The 26,434-nt window shown below is 38.7% G+C and overlaps 2 protein-coding genes across 25 annotated transcripts in view; both read right to left on the bottom strand.

The window, feature by feature from the left end:
• IKZF1 (IKAROS family zinc finger 1) overlaps positions 1-24,476 on the bottom strand; it is a 71,640-nt gene extending 47,164 nt beyond the window's left edge. For 3 of the 19 annotated variants that reach the window (XM_015653266.3, XM_015653164.3, XM_033512140.1), the window contains exons 1-3: positions 24,394-24,473; positions 11,676-11,729; positions 3,389-3,508 (exon numbers count right to left, since the gene is read on the bottom strand). In XM_015653266.3, coding sequence (XP_015508752.2) covers positions 3,389-3,508; positions 11,676-11,715 — 160 coding nt within the window. In that variant the 5' untranslated portion in view covers positions 11,716-11,729; positions 24,394-24,473. The other 16 variants (XM_033512139.1, XM_015653175.3, XM_015653261.3 and 13 more) reach the window with 14 other exon arrangements.
• Positions 1-26,434, bottom strand: part of CDH18 (cadherin 18) — a 1,344,136-nt gene that overhangs the window by 707,993 nt on the left and 609,709 nt on the right. The gene's annotated exons all lie outside the window — the stretch shown is intronic.

Below are 26,434 nucleotides of genomic sequence, written 5' to 3'. Positions count from 1 at the left end.
TAAGTATGCAGAAGGAAGCTGCTCAACACATAGTGGCTTTTTTGGGGTTGCAACATTAAAATCATAGTAAGCTCATCGAGGAAATGAGGAGCCTTGATGGTGAACAGAACATCTCTTCCAATATGTTTCTGCTTTGCTGTGCTACTTGGGGTTATTACTAGAAACTGTTGATGACTTCACTTCTGTAAATTACCCTTTCACACCCGTTGATTATCTTTGCACTGGTCAGAAGAAACCCATGTTTTGGGCATGAGTTGTCTCCTCTGCCTGGGGAGACAAGCACCATACATCTCATGATCCCCTGTGTACCTCCTTTATGAAATTTTCACACTGGCTAGTCATTTTAAATGGTAATTCAAAAACTGATGACACCAAATAAAATCTGGCCAGTAGAGGACTTCAACACCTTCCTACTCAGAGCAGAAGAAATATTTCAAATGTTTCTATCAGCTCTGTAGCACCACATTAAAGTGCCAGTACAGGTTTGGAAGAAACACAAAAGGAGATTTTTGAAAGCATGTGGAGGAGTAGAGCCTATATTTTTTTTCTAAAAATAGCTTATTTACTGTAATCTTTGACCTTTAAAATGCTAAATTGATGAAAAAGGTAATTAAACTTTTGGGTCCAGGGTTAAAAATTATTTCATTAAGTATTACTACAAATCTGAGTAAGCAAGTTGTCACTTGAACATTTCCATCTCACAGGTTGATTAAAATTAAAAACAGATTTCTCACCTAATTTCAGTAGGATGAGGTAAATATTTATTCTTTTCATTAAACAAACTTTCAATTCCCATTGTTACCGCTATAGCCCTACATGTACAAAAAAGTCCTCCAGAATGTAGAGACATTCATTAAATGTCTGACTCAAATTCCTTGGTGTATGCTTTACGGACAGTTGATATCTCAGGGTGTTACAGGTTAAGTGGAATGCACTGTAAATCCTACACTGAAATAAATCCAAATGCTAGGGAATTCCCTTTTGATGAAGGAAACAAATGGAACATTAGGAAAGTCATACAGAGAGAAATTGTTGGCTGGCCATATCTGCTCATGCAGGGCTTGTTGGCTACCACAGGACACAGTCTAGCTCCCACCTGCCAGATGTACACAGATAACATCAGTGGGTCTGTCTTTACAATACTCTCCTGTCTACCTTTCAATCTTCAAACTACTTTTTCAAATCATTCTTGTCTACCTAAGTTTGGTGATAAATAGCAGTGAAGAACAGATCTCAGGACTTGGCAATGACAGTGTTGTACTAAACACCAAGCCTGTCTACAATGCCATGCCACTGCCTACATGGGAAGACAGCCCCCTTCATCCCTAAGACATCTATACGATCACATAGGCCAAACACCACTCCTAAGGTGTTATTTTATTCCTAAGAAATCTTCTTTTGATGAAGATCCAAAATGTGCACAGCAATCATATTGCTCCTGATATGCCTGGGGCATGTGTTCAGATCCTCTGTAAAAAGGGAGAATGAATTTTTTTAGTATACTGCTTTCAGAGAGCTAGCTTAGAGCTAGCAAAAAGGAGCAGTTGAAGAGGTAAAAATGTATGCAGCTTTACAGAAAAGACAAACATTGCAAGCACTGGAGTCGATACCTACAGCTCATCCATAAAGCAGACTGTGAATTGTCTTTGTTTCTGTTGACTATGGTAAAAGTCTAACCCTTGTAAAATAAAGAGCTATGGGTAGAGAAAGTGGCTGTAGAAAAACTGTTAATGTCAGGACATCAAATTTAATGGGTGGAAAATCTAATTTATTGCTGAGTAATGAGAATAACAGATGGAACTTATATTTAAAATATGTGTACATATTGATATATGACTGATATGACTATATGATATATAGTCATATGACTATATCATATCATATATATATGCTGAAAGAATCATTACATCATCGGCAAGTATAAAGTTCAACTTTGCTGGATCTGCACAACATTTATGTGTATATTAAAGAAAATTCAACATAATGAAAAATCCTGTTTGGGTTTGAACAAAGAACTTAAAAATTTTGACTCAAGGCTTAAATATTTTGTAGGGCTAGTTACTGTGAAAGAAAGGAGACATAATTCCTTTTGAATTGATAGACAAGCATTTAATGAAAGATTTTGTCCAAAGATCTTTGGACTGAAAAATAAAGCATTTAGTAAGTGATCAGATTGTTAAAAAGCTTTTTTAAATACGATTTTTTTTCATAAAGTATGTCAATATGCATATAGGAGCTGAAATTTTTGCTCACATTTTTGATAAGAGGGGATCAAATGGTAAATGAAGATGCCTAAGATGATGCACTCACTACTAGCTAGTGCTGGAGTTTGGGAGTAGGTTCTATTCCTTGCACTGACACCATCCTGCTGTATTACACTGAATTAATTATTTTGCCTTCTGTGCCTCCCTTTCCACCTATATTCTTTACTGGACTTCCTTAGACAAAAAATATTTAAAAGCACTTGCAATCTTTCTGTAAATCATCCACCCTGACCCTTACTCTTACACTAACATAAGAATGTAATAGTGAGCAATATATTTATTTGTGGGTAAGTGCTTGTCCTTTGATAGTCATCCCTTTACAGAAATATTTTTATCATATAGGGCATCAATCACAGCATGCTGGGAGTCAGTGTGCCTTTTATTCCTCTTTTCTTTTTTTTTTTTTTCTCCTATTAGTAAACAGGCATGGTGCTCAAGTACTGTTTAGTCTTTTTAGTGCACTACATGGGAGCTAGTGCATGAGGTAGTCAGCAGCATTGCTAGTCCTTGATGGGAGTCTAGGATCCTTAAGAATAATCAGAATTTTGCACAATCATCTCTGGATAACAATTCTAACCCAATGGATTTTATCAGTTGTGGATTTCTATCTAAAAGACAAGTGTTTTCTAAAGTCCAGGTGAAAAATCAAGGATAAATGGAGATCAGATATTAGAACCACAAATATATAAATACTATTTATGTTCTAATATGTATTTCTGAAGAAATCTGAATAGCAGATAACAGAATAACATACAAGATAGAATTCAAATGAATAATAAAAATTATTAAAAAGTACCTGAGCATTTACTGAATTTTTATCAAATTTGACTTTGACCTGAATCCATATATTTAATTCAATTTCCCAAAAGAAAGAAAACTGTCTTTCCTGGGGAGAATTTCATGCAACAATCATGTTTTAGAGAGAAGTTAAACAGTAGGATTTTTTAAGTTCTCTGTGGATGAAGATGCCTTTCCCCAAAAAAAGGTTGCACAAAAAACACTATGTACCTGAAGAAGAAGAAAAGGCACAGGACCTGCTTGTTTATTAGCTTGTGAAAAAAAATTAAATATTATTAATATAACATCTACTATTATTTCTTATCATAGTGTATTTGTCATCTTACCCAAGATCCTGTCATTCTTAGAACTCTGCTGACCTCCACTACTAGTTGAAAGGTCCTCTGGTATAGGCATAGGTTCATCTGGATCATCAGGGACATCACTGGTTGGAGGACTTTCCTTTCCTAATAGTGAGAAGAGCATCAATTAGTAGTCAGAGTAGTCTCATTTTCAAATAATACAATAAGAGGAACCACAAACCAAATAAAACTTTAAAAATCCCCTAAACACCACTAAAGCATGATATATTCTTAGGACCAAACCCTATTCTCCTGCCAAGAAAACCTCTTACGAATATAGGGGAATTATTTTTTTTAAAAGAATGCATGCCAATGTCTCCAAGAAACTTATTAGCCTTACCATTTTGGGTATTTGTGAGATATGTATATTTTCCAGCTGCTATGCTCAGAAGATCCAATTTAGCCAACACAAACTGAGAGATCACAAAGGTTATCAAATGGATATACTTTTTAAAAACTCTTCTTTCTTCCACAAGTTCTCCTTGAGAACTGTCATGGGGTGACTTTAAGATAGCTTTGGGAGCTAGAGAAGTTGAAGCTGCTGGTGGCTGATGGGAGTTTTTTCTCCTGACCAATTATCGGTCATTTCTAAGAATTGACAGCAGTTTTGACCATTGAAAAGTGAGATCAACTTGTGAACACCACCTTAAGATGTAAAGCCAGGGCTCTCTTGTTCTCTTTGGTTTCCAGCTTCTGACAAGGTAACAGGCTCTGTCTCGGCCTCCTCCCCCACTCCAGGCCGGACAAGGCCGCAGAGGGCGGGGGGAGAGAAACGGAGCCGGCCGGCCTGACTTGGTTTGCAGCTTCTGCTGCTGAACTGAAACCTGACACCATGAACATCTGCAGCTTTTCCAAGACTTTCATTCTTTTACTACCTGGATAAAACTTACAGATTATTCTTTTTTCCTAGAGAGACAGAGAGAGAGAGAGACAATCAACATGAAGAAGACAGTGAAGAAAAGAGTTAAGTTTAGATGGGGAAGAGAGAATAAAGAGATGCTTTATAAGCTGAAATATTTTTCTGTTAAAGCTATGGAGATGGACAATAATGTTCTGAAAAAAAACTGCTTTAATTCATAACAGAGTAAATTGGGAGGAATGGAGTGTTCAAAGTGTGGATTTTGAGCAAAAAGTAGAGTAATTGTGATATAGTAAGGTGTTGGAACAGAGTGGAGCGAAGATTTGAGGCCTTGAGGGCAATGAGAAAACTGTTTCCAGAAAAGCTCACAGAGACAGATGAAGAGGACTTTTGCCTTTGAATAACTCATCCTTAAAAAATGACATCCCTAGACTCATGGCCCATACACACCTCAGAGTGATGTGAAATGGGAGGAGAAAATCTGATGACAGATTTCCAGGCAGCTGGCATCAGAAAAATAGAAAACTATAACAGAAATAGTTTTCTCGTGAAAAACTCCATAGATTAGCAGAAGAAGTCTTCTGTTTCTCTACAAAGACTGATGAAAAGACTCTAGCAAGAATTGAGACTGTTTTAAACACCAAAATTCCAAAGTTTTTTGTCTCTATGTTGTCATGTGAACAAGGGAATAGTTGGTAATGGGGGATAAAAGGGTTTTCTGCAGGTTTATTCTGGTGTTCTTATTCTTGTAATTTTGTTAATAAACTTTCTTTATTCCTTTTAAGTTTTAAGTCTATTTTGCTCTTGTTCTAATCCATATCTCACAGCAAGAAATAAGTAAGTTTTCTAGTGATTTTTTAGTTACTGCTTTAAAACCACAACATTTATTTGGTGTGTTGGCCGGGAAAACGAAATTGGCAAATCTAAACCACTACAGAACACTACTGGATTTACTTCAAAGACATAGTGAATTCTAACCCACAGGTATTCTGAGGCTCCAAAAGAACTACCTCAAAAATATTTTTATCTTTAACTAAAAATTCAGCTACAATGCCAGCAAGCTTCACTAATACCCACAGATAAAGCTCTGGCTGGTCCTTGTGCCTACAAGTAGCGAAGTGCCTGTAGGTAGCAGGACTTCTTAAACATGTACAATTAGCAGAGTTCAGTAAACACACAACATTGAGGATTTTATTGTCTTCTGTTTGAAAATAGGAAACAAACCCCAATTCTTGAGTACACAAGGTTTTGCAGAGGCAACCTTGTGGAACTGTTTTAGTGCCAAATACAATACAGTAAGAAGAATAACTCTCTTGCCAAGTATTGTGCTTCCAAAAATGGTGAGGTTTCTTGATTCAGCCCTCAGTCACAGCATACATCTCTTGCCCATAGTAGTATCACTGTCTTGCAGAACTTCTTCTAAAATGACTGCATATATCTCTAACAAAAGCATGCCTTGGAAACATCTACTGAAGGAATTATCTAAATGATTAGTTTAATTGAATATTATTAAAAGACTGGCCTTTGCATTAATAGAAAAGAACAGGCCCAGAGCAGAATTCGAATGGAGTAATGTTCACGTAAGACCTTTGTCTTGAAAATGGAGATATTACCAAATTACACTGATGTAATGGGTGCCCTTACCTTACACTGGTAAGGGCAGTAATTTTATAGCACAAAACCCTGGCAAATTAGTGGGTTTTTTTCCAAATGAGAATTCCCTCATTAAAACACAAACATCAATTAAATCTTAAAACACTTAAATGGAAAAACTAACCCAAATATAGGTTACTTTAGTGATAGCAGTTTAGTGGTTCCAGTTATGGACTTGATCTGAATGAAGTGAATGGTTTCCTCCCTGCCTCTTGGATGGATCAAAGCATTGTGTTTTCCAATTATACTGATTATCATGGGGAGAAATTACAGCTAGTTTTAAGTCATCTTCCAAATCAGCTGTTTTGGGTTGTTTGCACAAACCTATGTTTAAATTAATGAAATGAGTATGTGACTGCATTTCTTAAGGACCCACCTATCAAACTGTGGAATAATCGCTGAGCAGGAGTTTTGAAAGCAGCATCAGGTGAACCATCCCAAACTGCAGCCAGAGGACTCCAGGGTATTGAAGAAACTCCTGCACCAGCAGGGAGACTAACTAGATGATTTAATAAGGTCCCCCTCATACTCAGCTTCTGTGGGGTATTCTTAAATGGGCAAAGTCACACCCAGTGGATGTCAGTGCAAGAGCAAAGGCAGATTGCATAAATGAACAAGAGGGAATACGAATTTTACAGCAAAAGAAAATAAAAGCAGGAAGTAAATTCACTATTTTTTTTTCCATTCACTCTTTAACTCTTTATTTAATTTTTTTTCTTCAGATTTCTGGGATGTAGGGAACTTACAGAACTGACAGCAATTTTCTATTGCAAGTCCTAACCTGCCAAACTGAAGTATCTCTTATAGATAAGATGCACAAGTGAGGAGAGACAGCTGAAATATTTCAGTTTGTTCAACACATTTTGCCGCACACACAAAAAAAAACCAAAAAAACACCAACCAAAAAATCACAGAGGTTTAATTGGAGGGCAAGCAACAGCCTGGCAGCTCTCTTCACACTACGTGTAAATTATGGAAATTTGTTAAAAAGTAACAGCAATCCAAAACTACTTTTGTCTTCCCTGATTAAACTGCTCTCCCAGTTACAACATGGACATTGATGCTTTGGCTGAGTCTAGGCTGAGAAGAACAATTATCCTAAAAACCTGAACACTATTTTTGACTACAAATCAATATAAACTCATAATACCAGAACTATGGGATAAGAGATAACAGACAAAATAATATCTTTATAAGTGTGTTATTAGGCATCCTACAATACATAGTCTAAGTAGGATACTTTGAAGTCACAGCAGTCTTTTCGGAACAGAAACCTGTTAGCAGGAGAGTACATTTGCAGTGGTGAACTCTTTGGTTCACTAAATGGGTATCAGTCTTCTACTTTTTAAATTAATAGCAGTTTTTCCAGATGGTATGAATTGGACTCGCCTCATGGACTTGGTGAGGCAGAAGCTGAAGATCAGGTCTGCTTCCCTCTTTGCAGGAGACTACAGTTAAAACTTTAGTAAACTTGTTTTTAATGACCCATTTAATATAATTTGATTTCTTCTTGTTACACATGATTGAGAAATCCCTACATGCAGAAGAAAGGGCAAAAACAGTGGATTTAAAATACATCCATTTATTGAGTTCTGTTTCTTGGATTCTAGAGCATCGCATTTGGATTTCATGCGTTACCTACATCTAAAACATTACACCATGGCAAGTTCATTACTGCATGACAATCTTACACATATAAAATCTCACTAACATTCTTTTTCCACTGAATTTAGAAATGGAAGGGGGTGGGGGGGGTGGTGGGGGTGGGGGGGGGAAGGTGAGAATGCTTTCTATTTTAATTTCAAACAGACATGCCCAGAACAAGAACTGGTCAAAGTAAAGGGAGCTAAACCCCACTCAAATACTTAGAGGCTAATACTGAGGAAAATTATTCAAAAGTCACATAATAGAGGAAAGTAGCATAAGAAGTGATATATAAAAAAATAGAATCTAATCTTGGGGTGGATGATGTGCTTTTTGGTTTTTTTAAAATTAATTATTATAAAGAGACACCTTAGATGTAGAATTGAAGTTCTGTGGTACTGCCACTGATTCATGTTGCTCTTGGTTGTCATAAATAGAAAGAATTACAACTGCAGGCTGTATCAAATATTTCTTTATTTCAATCTGCATCTCTGCAAGATGCTCTCAGATTTTCAACACTGCCATTTCTGTATAAAAATAGTCAGAGAAGAGCCTAACCTACCAGTGATGCCTGACAAGACCCTCAGCTTCTCTCTATTTGAGTGCCCTCATCTCTGCCCTAGAAATATACTTGAAGCCATAAGGAAAGACGGGAAGGGAAAAAATTACCCAATTCAATAAGGTTTTAGTATCCTTTATTTCTGTCAAAGTCCTCAGACTGGTGTTCCTTTAACATGTACATCCAGATCTGACAGTGATTCAGTTCATGCCAGAATGGTACTGCTGGCGCTATGACTGTTGAAAAGAAAGCCAAGGCAGGATATCTTATAAAAATCTCATTCCCTATCCTTTCACAAACTAATGCTGGGTGTGTGTGTATTTTGTGTGTGTATTTAATATTGAGTGTTTTTACTTCCTGCTTTTGCAGAGCGCAGCACAGCCTGGTTTGTTCTAGATCTCTTAATGTTAGATGTGGAAACATTTGTACTATTTTTTCACCTTCCTTAGCAGTTAGGCCCTAGAACCGAGAAAAAAAAAAAAAAAGAGAAAAAAAAAAGGCAGGAAAAATATTGCTTGTTAAGTGAGATATTATCTGTGTTTTCTGACTCTCTTGCATGGGTGCCGGATACCATTTGCTTAAATGTATGTCAGCTCTCTCCTCATTTCAGAACTGCAACTGCTTGTCTCATGAAATACCACTTTCAGGAGAAAAATAAAAAGTGTGAACTCTGTGCTAGTCACACTATTTCAGTTCCTCTAGGAGTCAGCCATGCCTGGATTCCCTGAGGTGGGAATGCCTGTGTGCACACAGAGTTTGGCTCACCCACATTAGTTTTATACTCTCCTAGCCTGGCTGGCCGCTGCCACACCCGAGTCTACTGCAGCTGCATAAAGCACATGGCCGCAAAACACGGTGTTTGAGCTGGGGTGACTGTTTCCAGAGACCTTCTTTATTTCTGGGTTGAAATGAAAAGCCCCAAAGAAACCCATCAAACTAAATTTATTTTTTAATTTATATTTTTTAAAAACACAACCAAGTGTGCTAGTGAACCATGCCCCCTAATTCCATAGGCCCAGAGAGCCAGCTACACCTGATGAGCAATACTCATAAAACAGGAGAAATAAATGTTTTACAGTTGACAGGACAATCTCACACTCCTGAAACTGTGCAGTTATTTAACTTGTTCCCAACAACAGAGCAGCAGAGCTCCGTCATCATGCTAAGAAGCATCCCAGAAGCATGTAGAAACCCAGAAGAATCCAAGGGGAAAAATTCCGTTCTGCATTCACCAACCTATGAGAAAGAAGTAGGTAACATCCCTGTATCTTCAGATCCTCTACTTTTGAGGTCTAGTAAGAACTTACAAAGAGCCAGTATCTGTGGCATCTAATCTGACAGATGCTGATTTCCAGAAGGTGAGTTCCCACATAACTCTTACCATAAATGAAAGTAAATTAGGAAGTTTTTTCTTTGGCCGGTTGTTCATAAATTCAGCTAACAACCCAATACAAGTCACAGCCTTTGCTCACAGAAAATATCAGGTGCTCAGTGACAGAAATGGCAGGAAGAGCTCAAAGCAGGCTTTAATCTGTTTATGTAGGTCTCCCTTTTATCAAGGGTAACTTTCTTTTTCAAGAAAACCCTCTCTCAGCACAGAATAGTACTATTGCATGATATGCTAGAAAAGCTAAAAGGCACTTTCAGCAAAATACTACAATATTACAGTGATTCAACTACAGAAAACTTAGAGAATTACAAATTATAGATATACATCTATTATGTATATATTTACATATATACAAGCATTCAAAATGGCAAAGTTCCTTATAAGTTTTCCCTCTGAAAGGGAGAGGCAGACCACAAGGAGGGCAAAGTGTTTTTTCTGTTTTTTACCAATCAAATCCTTGACTCAAGGCATCATCTCCCCTGCTGGTACTTTTCACATCAAAAGAAAAACAAGCAGTGCTTTAGTAAGAAGTAGCAGGTGTTAAGCTCAAATTGACACCATTGTAAAGAATACCACAAAGATTAGGTGAGGGTAATCAGAGTAGCCTGTGCTGCTGCAGAGGAAGAGGCGGCCAGCGTTCCTTCCTGAAAGAGCTCACACAAGCAGGGAAGGGTTTCTGCAGTAGGCAGAGCAGCTGGACTCAAATCATGGTGCCTCTCACTGCTCCAAGCAGATCCAAAGTGAATAAACTACTAAAACCCCACTGCTTTTTCTTCTAAGGCCACAAATACTTCAGTAACTGCATGTATAGGACAGGTTTTATTTCATTTACAAATTGGTTCAACATGCAACAAACTAGTGATGTGGAAGTTTATCCAGTTTAAATTCCAAATTTGTTACCTGAGGAGCGAGTGCAACATGTCTCCACAGGGCTAACTAGGAATTACTTCTCTATAACAAACATAATTTGTAATCTCTTGGCATGAAAGATTATTATACTCTTGTTCTTTCAAACAGAAAATGTGTTTGATTTTTATTTCTCAGATGACATTGAAACCTCTGGGTTCCAATTTTTGACAAAACTTTCCAAAAATTTTTAGAAAGGAGGCAGAAAAATAACAAAAGAGAGAGGGAAAGAAAACTGTATTCATATATTTCAGGAAAACCCAGTGACATAGTCACCTCCACTGTGCCCATGCCTTTACCATCTACTTCCTATAGCTGGAACCCCCTAGGTCCTGAGGCAGCAGTGACCAAGAGCTGCTTCTGAAGCAAGAGCTGCAGGCCCAGGTGTCTGCTGTGCGTGGGCTCAGTGATGGAGTTGTCATGTTCCAGGCTGAGCGCTAAAAGTGAAAACTGAAAGCCATCAACCGTTGCAGCTGCTAACGTATTAGGGAAACTGGGAAAGACAGTAACTTGGCCTTTTTCAACTGTGGAGGCACAACAATATGAATATGTATTATCTTGCTAAGCCAATTTTTTAAGGAATCAATATCCAAGAAAGTTAAGAATACCCCCAAGGAATATCAGTATGGGGTAAGACTGTATAAAGACTGTATTATTCATGCGACTATGGGCAAAGTTTTAGAAAGCCAAATTCCCTGCCATTTAAACATATTTCAAAATATCATCTTGGACAAAAACAATTACAAGCATAAAGTCTCATGTCAATCAGTTCTCATTTTCTTTTTTCTTTTTGTTCTTTAAACATTTTTAAACATGTATATGTAAAACTGAATGCTTTGGAAAAAAGTAAAATAATCCTATGTGGTAAACACCTTTTGTTTCTTTTTCATTAGTATTTGCTCCCTCCCACCTGGTGAATTTTGTTTGTTCTATTTATTTTGTAACAATCAGAATTTTTCTCCCAGAAGAAATAGTGTAAACATGCACCTGACCATGGTTTAGGGATACGCTACCACAGGTTTAATGTAAAATTACATCTATGCTTCTATATTCCCTTGACTTTTTTATTTACCCAGTCCCTTTTAAAAAATCCATGCATCATTTGGCTTGATATCAAGTGATATCATTAATTATATCTCAATTCCCACTTTGGTTTTAAAAAAGACCCAAAGCAATTTTATTGACAACAAGAAAAACATTGTACTGTGCTAGAAAGATGAGCAGGAATTTAGTATTTTCTTTGTAGAAGTAAGGATCTCACCTGAAACCTGGGACATATCTTGAGCCTCGTCTGTTTCCATTTTCCTCAAGTTACCTGAGAAGAGAGGAAGAGCCTTATGTTAATGTAAAATAACACACACATACACACACAGAGAAAGAAAAAAAAAACTACCTCACACACATAGAAGGAGAAAGAAGGGGAAAGGAAAAAAACCCTTTGCTATTTAACTATAAGATTATCTGGGAAGAATAATGTATTTTTCTCTTTATTTCCTCCCCGCATACTTGCTGGAGTATCAGACTGGCACAGACCTTGATCCTTTGAAAAACAGCATTACAAAGATTTATAAAAATATCATTACAAGCACAGGAGGACCAAATTTGTTATTTATTGTTAATTTCCTACTGCATAATAACCCAAAATGCAAACTGACTGCAACAAAATTAAGCAGAAAATTAAATGGCCCTGGGTCATTGTAGGCACAGAATTCATTCTCTTGGTTGATCCATAGTTATGTTCTTTCTAATTTACTGAGCATGCATCGATGAACCTTGAGTCAGCTTGGTGACACACATACAATCAGCAATCAAAAACTGAAGCAATTTGCTGAAGAATGTCTCATTTACCCAGGCAGGGCTGCATATCTGAGCAGCAACAGCCACTACCTCCATTAATAATGAATACACCTCCAGCCACAGCAGATGGGCAGAGCAGCAGCTCCAGGCTTTGGCCCCTCACTCGCCCGGGAGCCCTTTCCTCAGATCACACCAGCCTGGTGCTGCATGGGGGAGAAGTACAGCTCCCGAAAATAGCAAAACAAGCCCAGGAGGGAGAAGGAACCCATGCCTTCCTGTTTTGCTGACAGATGGCTGGCTCTACAGCATGGTAAGCGATACCAGGAAGCTCCTGCCCTCTGCTTGCAACACACCATCTTCTGAGGAGCCAGTGACCAGTGACCACAAGCACCAGAGAGAAGCGTGTGGAGAGTTAGTGGGGTAGAAACAAAACACAGGTTCTCGATCAGAAGGGGACCCTGCAGGTCCCAGGGCTCGAGTGCTGGCTACAGACAGCTGGTGGCCCCTTGGATAACAGATGTGCTGCTGGAGCAGGTAGTCCCATCACAACTTGGTCCCCACCTTGAAGTATGGCATGGGCAGCTGAGGTAGCCTCTGGTGGAGAGGGGACAAAGAGCCCTTTGTTTAGCCATGGAATGTTAGGTGACATATTCACCTGCTGTGGCTGGCTCCACATGCTACCAAGCAGAGAAGCTGTTTCTTGTAACTGAGATGCTTGTACTGTCAAGTCGGCTTCCTGGAATTAAACAAGCACTTTATTGAAGGATGGAAGTAGAGGGGGATGTAGTTCGAGCTCCTGGGAAAGGGTTCAACTTTATCCTAACCTAGGATAGCCCAACTTCCATGATTATTCTTTTACCAAAGCAAGACCTTCAACCTCCAAATTTCCAATCTCCAAAAATATGCAGTAGGAAAGTGTAACAGCTATTATTATATTTAATAATTTCATAAATTTGATGGTCCACTCGCTTCTGAATGTCAACATACAGCTCAGATGTACTCCAATATATTGCTGCCCCCCACCTTCCATCTTAGAAGTCCTGGCTTTCCTCACCAGGCCCATGCTAGCATTGCAAAAAGAGAATGTGCAGACTGCAGGGCCACAGACATACAGCCATAGGATGTTGAACAGATTATGGTTTGCAAAAAACATTGGGCATTCTTACAGAGCATTCTGGCTTGTTGCACATGTACCATAACACTGCTTAATATCCAATATTAAGCAGTCTTGCTTTATTATTATCCATCTTGCTTTATTCTGCACCTAAACTTTAATTCCAGACAAGCAATTTGTTTAATGTCAATATGTAGTTCTCAGAAATTACTACAGACATGCAAAATGCAAAAAAGCCACCTTCCACTCAACAATTTGCATTGGTTCTTATGGGAATAAAGAGCTTTGAATAGCTCAGTGGGGAAAAGCAGCTTCTCTCACAGGAGGAAAAACCCTATAATCGTACCCTGGTCAGTTACTGAAAGCATGGTGTATTTATGGCAGGTGGTAAGGTACAAGTGCCTTACTTCTCCTGCAAGTATGACTTGCAAGGAAGAAGAAAAGAAAGGCAGATGCATTTTATTACTGCCTTCTAGGGTCACCCAGCTACTATTAATCAGTTGATTACTACACATTTTTCCAGAGGATTGTGAACCCTAACCAACTGAAAAACCACTCCGAGAATATACCCACCAGAAAGGGATAACACTCAGGAAGGGCTCTTTATTCCAACTTCACCTGCCTTCTTACTGTTGCTGTGGCTTCAGCAGGACTGGGAGTACCAAGGAGAGGAGGAGCAAAGAAGAAAGTTTCTTCAGTTTTTGCATTCCTGAATTTAACTGCCTTTGTCATGACAAGACTTACACTCAGCATTTCTGCAACCTAAGCCAAACACTTGTCAGCTGTACTCCTTCCTGCCTCTTACTGTCATCAAGCGGAATTCTGTTGGAAAACACTTTCCAACGAGAATTCCAATTTCCTAATTTCTTAAATGCAGAGCTAAACTACAGGGCTGATTTTTTTTCTTGTTTGGTTTGGTTTTTTGTTGTGTTTTTTTTATTTTTTTTAATGAAAGTAAATGAGTACAGTTTGTTGTGGTGTTTTGTTTTCTTTTTTTTAGTCAAATAGTCTTAGCTTGCTTTCTGTGAGGTTGGATGTCTGCCTGTCCTGAAACACACACTCTCAGATCTCACACTGATGGCATCAGGGTTTACCCTTGAATTAGGTGACTTTAAGACATTCAGCAAAGCTGATCCATTTCACAGGGATGAAACACTGAGAGGAAATAGAGCTGGTGGAAAAGTGATAATGGAAATATTTTTTTTTCCTTCCCAATAATTACTTAGAACAATTAAACATGGTTCCTAAATGTGGGTTAAGATCCACAAGCACTACACAAATTGATAAGAGAAAACAAAAAAAAAAACAAAAAAAAAAACTTTAAAAAATGCTCAAGGGGTTTTGAATCCCTCCCAGAGGAAGATTGGGAAGATTGTACTCTTATTGTATCTGGTAAATACTAATGAAATCCCAGCTAACTTCAACTTAGGCCCTGTATCAGCAAAGAAAATATGACAGGACATCTGGCACCCCATCTCAGTTCTGCAATTGGTCCTGTATAGGTTTTGGCTCTGTGTCTGTTAAAAGGTTTGTCACACCAGACTTGAGCACAACAGATCTTGGGCTAAATTTTAAGTACTAGGAGTAGAATTTACCCTTTTGCCTTTGGTATGGTAAAGCTATTATTAAGAAATCATGTCCTGATATTCTCCCTTTCCTCTGCTCTAGAATCAGCAGAAACAAGAATTGTCACCACCTGGAAAATAAGAGATCCTATGTACGGATATGAAAATTTGCACTAAAGCATCTATTTCTTATCAATTTGTAAATAAATAAACCTTTACAATGATTTATCTAAAAGAACAATGTTTTAAAAATGTTTCTGACATAAAACCCTAAAATTACGGTCTGTTTTGGTTTGGCACAAAAAAGATGATTTTTAATTTTTCATTGTTTAAGTTTTACCCATGAATCAAATTTGTCACTAGCGTAAGAAGTGTATATGGCTTCATTGTCTTCAATGCAGTCACATTTTTTTAGGTTATCAGCTAAGTTAGGAGCCCAAAGTTAGAAATCAAAAGCTGGGTGGACACCTGACTGAAACAATTCTTGCTCTCAAATGCTGAACCTGTCTCACTCTCATTTACAGCACGAAAGGGATTAGCACCTAGGTGATAATAGATAATTATTCTATTTAGGAATACAAATAGCTTCAAAGTTTAGCCCATTATTACAAGAGCTACAAAGAAGATAAAATTCCTTTCAAAATAGGTAAAATTATTTCTTCAAGGCTCTTCAGATAAGGAACTGTAACCTGTACACTTTCCTCTTCAGACTATAAATACCAGATTCAGAAATGACACTACTACCATCTTTTGGAAAAAATAATGAAATATTGCAACTTTAAATTACATGATGATCAACACACAACCCTTTTGAAAGGTTATGTTGAGTTTGTTTTAAATAAGGAAGCATCTAAGTGACCATGATCATACAAAAATTTTGGATTTAAGTTAGTCAGCATTTGTCCTGAAAATTTACATGTCATGAATTTCCCTCCTTGCAACTTTCTATTCAATATAACTCATGCTATGTCTTAATAATATATCAAAATGCACCCCATGAAGTACTGGAAGTACCGCTTAATTTATATCTAATGTCAATTACAACCAGCAGTAGATTTAGGACCTTTTAGAATTTCACATGTGAATAGGAAGAAGTCATTGTAAGGTCAAGATTTTCTAATCTTTCAGAATACAGCAAATTAATTATTGGCAAATCTTGGTTTATTATTTTGTCTCACAGCAAATTCAAAAGTAAACCTCCTTGTCAAGAAAATTAATGCTTAGCATTTATACGAGGCTTCATCAATTGATATAAAGTATGTGTAAGCATGTCAGTCCTTCTACAACCCTCTTTTCTTCGGATATTAAAAGATTGCAAGATTGGGCCATTGATGTGATTCAATGGAATGACCTAATCCAATGCCAAAGACTACCCATTCTTTTTTCTCTTCTGCGTTTCCCAAGCTAAGTATGTACTGACTTGTCTGGGACAAGATGTGCTGCACACTCAGCACAATGGAACCTCATGGTAAGGAAATGAAATCACAAATGCTGATATTTGTGGAGCCACTTTGGTCTTACACCAGCACACCTAAACCCAGAGCTGTCCTTCCATCTACAGAGAACTCTGTCTCTGGTAATGCAAGGGCTCCACAAAGGCGCACCACATCCAGGTGCATGTTCCCTGACATTTTTTAGGTATAGCCATACTTAGCAGACAGAAAAATGCCTGAAGGAACACTTCTGTCTTGAGTGTGGCTCGCAAGGGCAGGTACACTTCCATGAAACCTCAAAGCAGAAATAAGCACTCACGAAGTCTTGAGGGGAGGGGAAATAAGCTTTTACAGGGGACCTGGTGCTCTGAAGGTGCTTTTACAAATACAAAAAGTGAGGGGAACATACATTCCTCAGTGGTGGCAACTCTGGGTAAACTGAAAAATAAGCAAAGAGGCAAACCTCAGCTTTACTCCCAGCCACGCTGGGGAAAGGCCTGACTGTGTGACCCCCACTTCTGTAAGCAGCCCCATGGCAGGAAAGGGACCGCTCACATTGGTCACTGGAGCAGCTGGCTCTAATGGAGCACTGGTGTGTGAGCATGTCTCATCTTTGTGGTCTCTGACAAGTCTCACTAGCTTCTCACCACACCTTCATCTTTAGCAAATTAAAACTCCAAGTCAACAACCAAAACTGTAAAACCCCAATCCACTTCAAAACCTAAACTGAAGTGAAACTCCTAAAATGGGTCCTAGATTCAACCACCCAAGACACATAAATAGAAGTTTAATAAATAAATTCATAAAGGAAAAGGTGTTGTGTGAAAAACACAGTAAACTCCTATAGCCCTTAACACACCTGACAGGAGAAAGTGCACATTAAAAACAATTTAGGAGTTGTATCATCATATATGTGTCATCAGTCTTTTGGGGTTTAAGCTGGGAGTTGCATCTGCCTGCAGAACAATAATACAGCTGCATTTCTAGTTGCACCAGAGGGTCTCGACCTAACGGAACCAAGCCTCTTGTATCCAGGGAAGTCAAGGAACACAGGGCAACCAAAAGAAGAGGTGAATAAAGACACCTTTTTAAAAGGATTTAATGTTTAGCTTCATTTTAAACCAAAGATATATATAAACAGACTTCTAACTTCATGTACAAATGTGCTAAATATGGTTAAATATTCAACAGGAAGACTGTTTAACATGGAAAAAAGGTAATCTGTATTGTATAACCAATCTTCAAATACTTGAAGAAAACTGCTAGAATTATACAAACTCATTTTAATTAAAAGCATTCAATATCTCAGCAAGCAGTTGATAATTAGCTTTATTATTGTAATTTAATATGCTACACTTCACAATCTCTGTGAATGACTCCATTTTAGAACAATTTTAATTCTATTTTTAATTTCCACCTCATCACACAGCTCAATGTAAATAATAACTATCAAGGTGAGGGGTGGTCCTTTCTGAAAACTGAGAATCTTAATGAGCACTTGAATGTCCTTCCATTTCTGTTCAAAGAAACAAAACAAATACCTCCAGGTCTTTTAAAGGACTGCAGTAAAAAAGAGGTTAAAACTAAGTGGATCCACTTCTTTCCCTCTGCACTAATTCTGTATTCAGCACTTTCTACATAGTCAAGGGAGATGTTTCGTTTATTCAGTCATTTCTCTATTCCTGCCTAGTGTAAATGCTGGTTAACTACACAAATTGACAATACAATTATGAGTATACAGTGAAATTTCAATTGAAAGCTCCTGTCTGCAAAATGAAGGAAGCACTGTAATTCAACACACAAGATTAAGAAAGGAACTCTGCTAACAGTGAAGATGTGAAACATTTAAATGTCTGGCACATGTAAAATTAATTTCTGTGTTAGGGAACAATTGTGAGGGTGTAAAAAAAGTTGTCTCAAAGATCCTACATAATTCTCAGTTCTTTGGGAATTCTTTTTTCAAATCACTGACAAATGATAAAAAGCGCATCTTGTATCAAGTATGTGTTTTCCATATGTGCTCTTCCTAGCATTTTCTTTGCTTGAGCTATATTCATATAACAATTCATTGCTAAAGGAGATAATAAAAAAATCCATTCTTTTATTGACTTTCTGTGCAAATTACTGGACTTGATATCATTGCAAATATGAAAAAGGTTCTTCTTTCAAATTTTTGAATTGCAACCAGAGTCATTACAAATTGTTTCCACAATATGAGAAAAATATGAAGGTAATTTTCTTAATTAAGGGCAAATATTATTAACTCATTAAACCCTGTCACCTTTATTCACTAAAAATCCAGCAGAAAAGTGGAATAAATTCACCAGAACAAAGAAAATGCACACATTTCCATATTATAAATAAACTGACTATAAAAGGTGAGGGGTGTAAATTAAGGCACTCAATCTAAGAACACAGCATATTCTCAAGATGCCAAATAGAGCTCTTGGATATCCTTCCAGAGCTCTCATTCAAGGGGAGACAAACAGCAGACAAAGAACTGTATTTTTTGTAAATATCTATTAGTCTGATTTAAAAAGCGGAGGATGTCCTCATCACAGTGTATCTAAATATGCAATAAAAAAAACATAAAAGTACCTCTTTATGTTGAGAATTGTTATTGCCAAGTATACAATATATCAGTAGTCAATTTGTCTGAATTATAGAAGGTTTCAGTAACTCTGCTTCATGGTCACAGAATTGCTTCCTAATTTCCCTTCAAACTGTTCAGGCTGTTATGAATTATTAAAGGACATTACTAGCCTGAAAAAGCATATTAGAGACTGGTGTGATTTTTTTTTTTACCCTTAAATAAACCTAAAAATAACTCCTAAAATTAAAACAAATTAGCAAGTTCCTCCACACTATATATTTTAGTTAACTCACTCTGCTTTTGCAAATATTTTGGATCCAATCCGCTATGGTCAATTCCAGCTTTATACTGTGATTGCTCTGCTGTTCTCAGTGACTTGAAACAAGAAGAAAAATGAAGCAATTCAGCGGGGAATCTGAGCTCTCTTACAGAGCAAGTTTCTCTTTCACTGAGAAAGCTAGAGCAAGTGGGATCAGAAGAAGAAATGTAAATCTTTCACATGAAATAAGCAAAATAAGCAAGAGAATTGGACAGTTCCCACTCTTAAGAAATACGATGATTTCAGTGTGACTGTTCATCCAAACCTGCAGTCTGAACAACCTCTGGAAGCATTGATACAGGAAGCATGAGTGTGCCATTCAGTTCCTGAACCTGCATGGTCCTATCCCCAAGAATCTGCAACGGTACAAAGCTAAGAACATGCATGTATCTTTTCAGAACTGGGACTTACTTTTGCAGCCACCACAGTGCTGGCAGTAACCTGCTTAGTGCAAAAACCCCTGTTATCTCTTCTTGTTCACCACCTTAAGGCATGGAGGAAGCTGTGCTCTGAAGAAGGGTGAGGCAGAAGTTGTCAGGGTTTTAATAAAGATGCATTGCAACATACCTTAAGGGGTACACATAATTCTGTTTAAATTTAGGAAGCAAACAAAACTCTTGTTGACTTTTAGTTAGGTTAATGTATAGATTGATGCAGGGACAAGTTGATCTTGGAAGAAGGGAGTTTTCCAGTTGAAGTCAGTACACTTTTCTGGATAGCCATTGGAGAGAGAAAACTGCTGCAGCTACTTTGGATGAGTGCAAGGTATTTAAAGTAGCCTCCTGTTTAAAAAATGCCATAAAACTGACAAGACTGAGGCTGTCTGACTTGGTTCAGATGGCATTCACACTCGTCTCTAAACACTCCAGTGTCAGGTGGGGGGAGCAAAAATAATATTTGGATTACAGAAAAAATAAGTGAAGAAATACCAGTGTGGTCTTTCATCTTTTGACTCTTGTATTGAGTTGCAAGCATTTTAAAAAGCTTCTCAAAGACTTATAGTCCCAGAAAACACTGATGAGAATCCTTATCTTCCACTTTTCAACTGGCATAATGTATTCCCAGTGTTCTTGCTTTCTGAGTAATTTCATACTTGCTAGAAAAGTGGTGTTTGTCACTTGGGAGGGGAATTCCAGGGGAGCCAGCAGCACATCGTGCTCTACTCTCACAAGGATGACATTTTTCAAAGATTCCATTATTGCTACACTAAATTATACTATTTTACTATTACTCTTTTTTTGGTCTAATTCTATTACGTTCAATAATAGTAGAAAGTAACGACTCGTCAAAATGTAATGAAGTACATATGTGAATCTTGATCAAAAAAACAAATATTACTATAGACCCAGCTCTTCTTGCACATAAAACAGGAGAAAAAAAAATCCCACAAGCCTTCAATGGAAGTTTTTCCTGACAAAGAGCCACACAATTAGGCTGTGATTCATGACTTTTGATATCTTCTGGACTTTTTAAGAGAACACTGCCAAAAATGATCTGCCAGAACAGCATACAATTCATTATGCCCTTGTTTTCTGTTGCTGAAATACAGACTGGACCCATTTCCTTGTTTTCTGCAAAATTGTGTTGTTAGTATAAGAAGTACCTAAGCTCAAATAAAATATGTCTGGAACTGTTTTTGGCTTCATTTTGGAGTTATCCAATTTTAATGATGAGAAAGAAATTTTGCATTGCTGTAAAACTCTGTGGATTGGTTATCCAGTTACATTTCTGCATTGCTATGCAGTGGAAGTGGAAAGCAGACAAGGTTTTTGGTATTAAGGTCCACAAGGGAAAGGAAAACTGTTATGGTAATACTGAGATGGAGACTATTGCATTTTTTAATGGTATGCTGAATGCAACACAAATGACAAAGGTGTTATTCATGTTTATGTAAGGGAACAAGCAACAAGATCATTCCTGAAGGGAGTACTGGCAGCTGGGAGCTGGGGTGGAAAGTCTGAGTTATATGACAAGCTTGTCCCTCTAATGCAACTCAGAAGTATGGGACCTACTAAAAACGCACCAAAGCACTTTGCTCACTTAAGTGAAGTGAGCTTGTAAGCTTCACTTGTAGTTAAATAGTAAATGAGAAATATTCAGCTGGGATAAAGGATGCACATAGGATCAGTGCCTAAGCTTCTCCACTTACTGGGAACATGAAGGGCAAAGAGAAAAGAGTCCTCTGCCTTGTCTTCCCATCATTACGATGGTCCACAGACATTAGTGATTCCTCTTCAAATACTAGGGTCCATCTCTCCTTCCTGACTGAATTAGGACCATCAATACAATTTCATACTATGCTTCTGTGTTCCTGTCATTTGCCCTGGAAGCCATACCCAGTAGGTAGACTCTTTCAAGGATCAGTGCATTAGGTTTGAAGTCCTGGATGTGATGGACATCCAGCATTGAACTTCCATTGACTTTAGTTTGGGCAGTCTTCTCACTCACTGGATAAACCTGATTTCTCTTTGGCTTTTATCATAAATTTACCTTGTAATTAGGGACATAATTTCTATTTATATTTTTTTTTTTTCATAAACTTGCAGTATATCATGTTCTGAGTTTCACCTACTTTACTCAAAAGAAAAAAAAAAAAAAAAGCACATGGGTAGTCACCAATACTAAGATTTATGAGAAAATCTTTAAGGCTGGAGCAAGTCTAGGATAATAGAAACATGAACTACATAAAGTGCAGAGCTCTGCAGTATTTTGGACACTTCCCCCCTGCAGTTCTGCTACAGACAGCTATCATAAGGACATGAACTGTTTTAAGACTTCTTGGTCTTACACATGGTCTGCACTTGGTTTCTCATGTCTCCGGGCTTCAGTTTCAAAGGCTTTGATAAAGAAGTAAGGCATACAGCCATCTAACTAAAACTTGGTAGAGTTTTGCTAAGGATTGAGGGGGTGGGGACATAAGGCACGCTAAAGCATAAAGACATAAGGCACTGTCGTTTTAATTCAGTTTTTTGACCAACACGAGTTAAAATCAAAGCAGAGCATGCAATGTTATAAAGAAGTCTATGCATGGGAGCAATGAAACCTTTAGAAAAGAGACATAGTATCAACTACTGTATCTACTGTTATATTAACCCATGAACTGGGTATTTTTATGGCAACATGGACAAATCCATTCTCACTTTTTGGACTTACATTTTCTCCCAGTAAAGAAGAGAACAAAGAATAAACAATTTTACTTAAGTACAAATGATCTTTTTTTTGAAAATTCACAGACTAAAGGCATTGCATCCTTCATTCTTCTATTTCACTCAGGCTTCAAAACACCTTAAACTATTCAATTCACCAGCAAGTCAGAGAGCAGTGCCACAATCCACTCAGAACATGCCCCTGCTTAGCTGATTGAGATAAAGTATTTCCAAGTATTTGAAAGGAATTTTAGTACTTACTTCTAAATGCAGCATATTATTAGGCTTTTCTTTACATTTCAATGATGATTTTTAATAAGGTTTAACAGCAAGTCATACTCCATGGTACTGCAGAGTATGTGTGAGTTACAACTGATGTGAGCAGTCAACTGAAACTAACAAAGCGTGTCTTTTGAAGGATTTGGAACTTACAGTGCATTACAGCTTCAAATTTTAAAACTAAACTATTAAAGTCTAGAAAATGTGTTGTTAATGTGAATGAGCAAAATATAATCAGGATTATATACCTGGTTTATTTAATTTGGGTAGGGTTTGGACATCTGAACAGTAAATGCATATCGATGTAACCCTGGTAGCATCCAGATATCAGAAAGAAAAATATGTAGTCAAGAAGCTCTATATCCTAACTTTTAACCTCCACACAAAGTCCCTGAAAACACTTCTCGCACTAAAATTCAGTGAAAGGAAAAAAAAAAAAAAAAAAAAAAGAGTAAAAAGAAATAACATTATATTCCTCTACAACAATTTACATAGTTTAAACCAGTGGCCATACAGGTCTAAAAATTCTTGCATCCCACAAAACATCACTTTTTTTAGATAATTTGCAATCATATACTACAAAATTTTCTGACACAGAATTATTAACTTTTAACAATTTTGGAAGCAGAATGCTTTGCACAATGTCTCGCAGTGTTACCATACCTTCTAAACCAAGGTAGAAAAGCAATCCAAGAAGTAATCAGGTTTCTTGAAGCACAAAATTTAAAGTTTCCTTAGAACCGACTATTGCAGTGGGAACTCATTTCTTCACACACACATTTTCTAACTACACACATCTTCTTTAGCAGCGACAAAAGAGCGAAACCGTCCCTTCACAGACGGAGTAACTTTGTGAAGCAGGGTGAAAAAAAACCCTCCAGCTGTGACAGGGTGTATGGCAAGGTGGAAAACTTCTGGTCCTCCCGCTATTCGGAAGTCTGCAACTTCTCCAATGCCGCTCCCCTCAAGCGTACTGAGGCTGCTAATTTTACAATTCCTTAATAGATTTTAAGACCTTCGTATCTGCCCCCCCCCCCCCCCCGGGCAAACTACAGGCGCAAGCACTCGGAACGCGGGCTTTGACTGAACCTAGGTGCTGTAGCTGACTCGAAGAGAACACAGACCAATCCGCATCTGAATCAATGAATAAATACTCTTTCTCGGCCAGCTCCTCATGGCTACTCATCTCTGAAATTTTAAGGAAGCACTCCAAAACACCTGGATTACACCCGAGCTGTATGTTCGGCTCAGTGTTTTCAAATTAAAAAAAAAAAAAAAAAAAAAAAAGCGTGTGGGACGGGGAGAAGGGGGAGAAAGGGATGGGATGGGATGCGATGGGATGGGATTGGATGGAATGACTGGGCTCCGTAGTCTCCCACTTAACGCGCCCGGCAACAACTTCTCGGCAGCATCGGCTCCGCGCAGCCCCTCCTCACCCGCGCACCACAGCTGCTCCTCACCCTGAACCCCCGCTCGCCCCGGGAGCTGGTGCCCGCCCGGGACCCCTCGCCCCGCGGTACCTGCTCTGCCAGGGTCGGGGCGGGCGGCAGCTGTGGCTTCGCGGCTGGTGCCGCTCCATGTGCCGGCGCTGCCCCGCGGGCGGCGGCTCCGTGCCCGGTCCCTCCCCCGCCGCTCCCGCCCGCCCTCCGCCCCGTGCGGCCCCCGCCCCAGCGGTGCCGGTGCTTGGGACGGCGGCAGACAAGCGGCAGTCCCCGTGGCGGACGGACATTTACCTGTCAAGAGGCACCTGTTCTCCCCGCTGGAAGCGCGGGAGAGGGGCCGGGCTCCGCGCCGCCCCACGGACGCTCCCGGGGCCGGGTTCATGCGGTGCCGGAACTCGGGTGTCCCCGCGCTGCAGACAGCGACCAGGCACAGCGATACGGCCGAGAGTCACAGGCCGTCAACTGCAGACATCCACCTGAAACGCTCCAGAGCTAAGGGGTCAGATCATCCTTCTTTACTTCAATCTAGTCTTTCGCATTCCGTGCAAAATGCGTCCCGCGCTTTTTGTGTACTTGAATTTAATCTCCGGACCAGAACTTATGTAGCGTACTTAAAATCGGTGGCAGAGACAGTCGCTGAAATCCAGACCTTACTCTTCAGCCTAGGGGGCACGGCAAACTTGATGGAAATTGCTCATTCCTAAGAATTGAGCACATTTACACTCTGTGGAGAATGAAAATCTCATTTTTTGCTGTGCTTCAGTTCCTCATCCTCAAGATGTGGATAACAAATACTTCCTTTCTCACATCCTACCTTTATCTTTGCTCTCATATGACAAAAGTTTAGGCATAGCTCTATGTATGTGTATAATCTCATGTAATTAAACTGGACAATAAAAAAGAAGTTAAACAAGTGCATAGGCATTGGGAAGGAGTTTAGAATGCAAGCTCTTTGAAACTGAAACTGTTTACTACTTCTTAAAAGTTTGTACTATAGAACAAACTCTGAGGGTAAGTTGAGCTATTTTTTAAAACAGAAATAGCAAGACTACCCAGGGATTTATTTCAGTTACTCCTTCCCTCAGAGAAGTTCTGCAGATCTGACTGCTGTGTGCTTCACAAACTGGGATAATATCTGTGTATGTGAGATAAGCCAGGTAGACCTGGTGCTTCTCAATTTTTTGATTTTTCACACTGCATCTTTAGAGAGATGCATAACCATCTTTTTATTGTAATTTATAGGTAGACTTTATGGATCTGATAGGGTTGAAACTCAGAGGCAAATTCTCCTCATATTTATTCCAGAAGAACCCCATGTCTTCCATCAGGTTTGCATACAGGGAATCAAGAGCATTTAATCATTAGAACATCTGGTAGTTACCAGGTCATAAAAAGAAAGAAAGATATTTACAAAAAATCAACAAAAGGATGCCAGCATGTGCCTTGCAGTTAGGAAGTTTTCTCCAGCAAATCACACAGCATCCTCAGCAGGACCGGGAATACAGGCCGGAAGAGCTTCACCAGATACCTTCGAAAGTAGAAGCTGGTTTACTCAAGGGAACTCAGCAACTTTGCACAGATATGTGTGCTTGGATACTTCAAAGTAAAAGGACTGACACTCCTCTGGGGAATGACTCTTTTAGGAGCTGTGTGCTGCTCTCCTGTGCTCCAGCTGCTGCAGGGCTCATGTGGTCCAGCACACAAATGGGGAACTGATTTTGCGTATATTTTTAAAAGCAGATTTTACACTGTGCAAGCCATGCCCCATTAAATACTTGAAAAAGTTTTAAGATCAACTCAATATTGAGTTGCTAGACATGTGTGAGCTGAGCCTGATAAAGTCAAATCTTGTGAGATGTGATCTTCTCTAATTCACTGTGTTTAGGTTTGTTAACATTTCGTAGGAGCTCTCTATATTTAGTAGATGTTGTGCAAAATCCTTTTACCACTGGCATCCTGGAGAGTGACCAGCAGCAAAGCCATGGCAGTGCTCAGGTCACTGGTGCCAGGCTGCTCTGAGGTACAGCAAGTTCCTTGCTGGGAGAGCAGCAGTGGGCAGTGTGAAGAAACGTTAACTGTCTCTGTGGTGTCTCCCAAGCCCAGACAGATTTGCTTCAAACAGATCTGTTAAGGGATAGTTGCAGATACACACTCAGGCACTTGCCTGAAGAGTCAGATTCTACAATCCTCCTCTTGCAGTATTTCCAGTGACATTACTGGGAATTTTGGAGGAGCCAAAGTGGTCTGTAAAGGGAGAGCAATGTAGAACAAACTAGAAGCGTCATCAGTCCCACACATTCTGTCATGTCACTTTTTGAAAAGCATCCCTACC

This window comes from Parus major, chromosome 2 (assembly GCF_001522545.3).
Source record: "Parus major isolate Abel chromosome 2, Parus_major1.1, whole genome shotgun sequence".
NCBI classification, from domain to species: Eukaryota; Metazoa; Chordata; class Aves; order Passeriformes; family Paridae; genus Parus; species Parus major.
The sequence above is the reverse complement of the archived record's forward strand: the minus strand, read 5'-3'. Positions and strand labels throughout refer to the sequence as shown.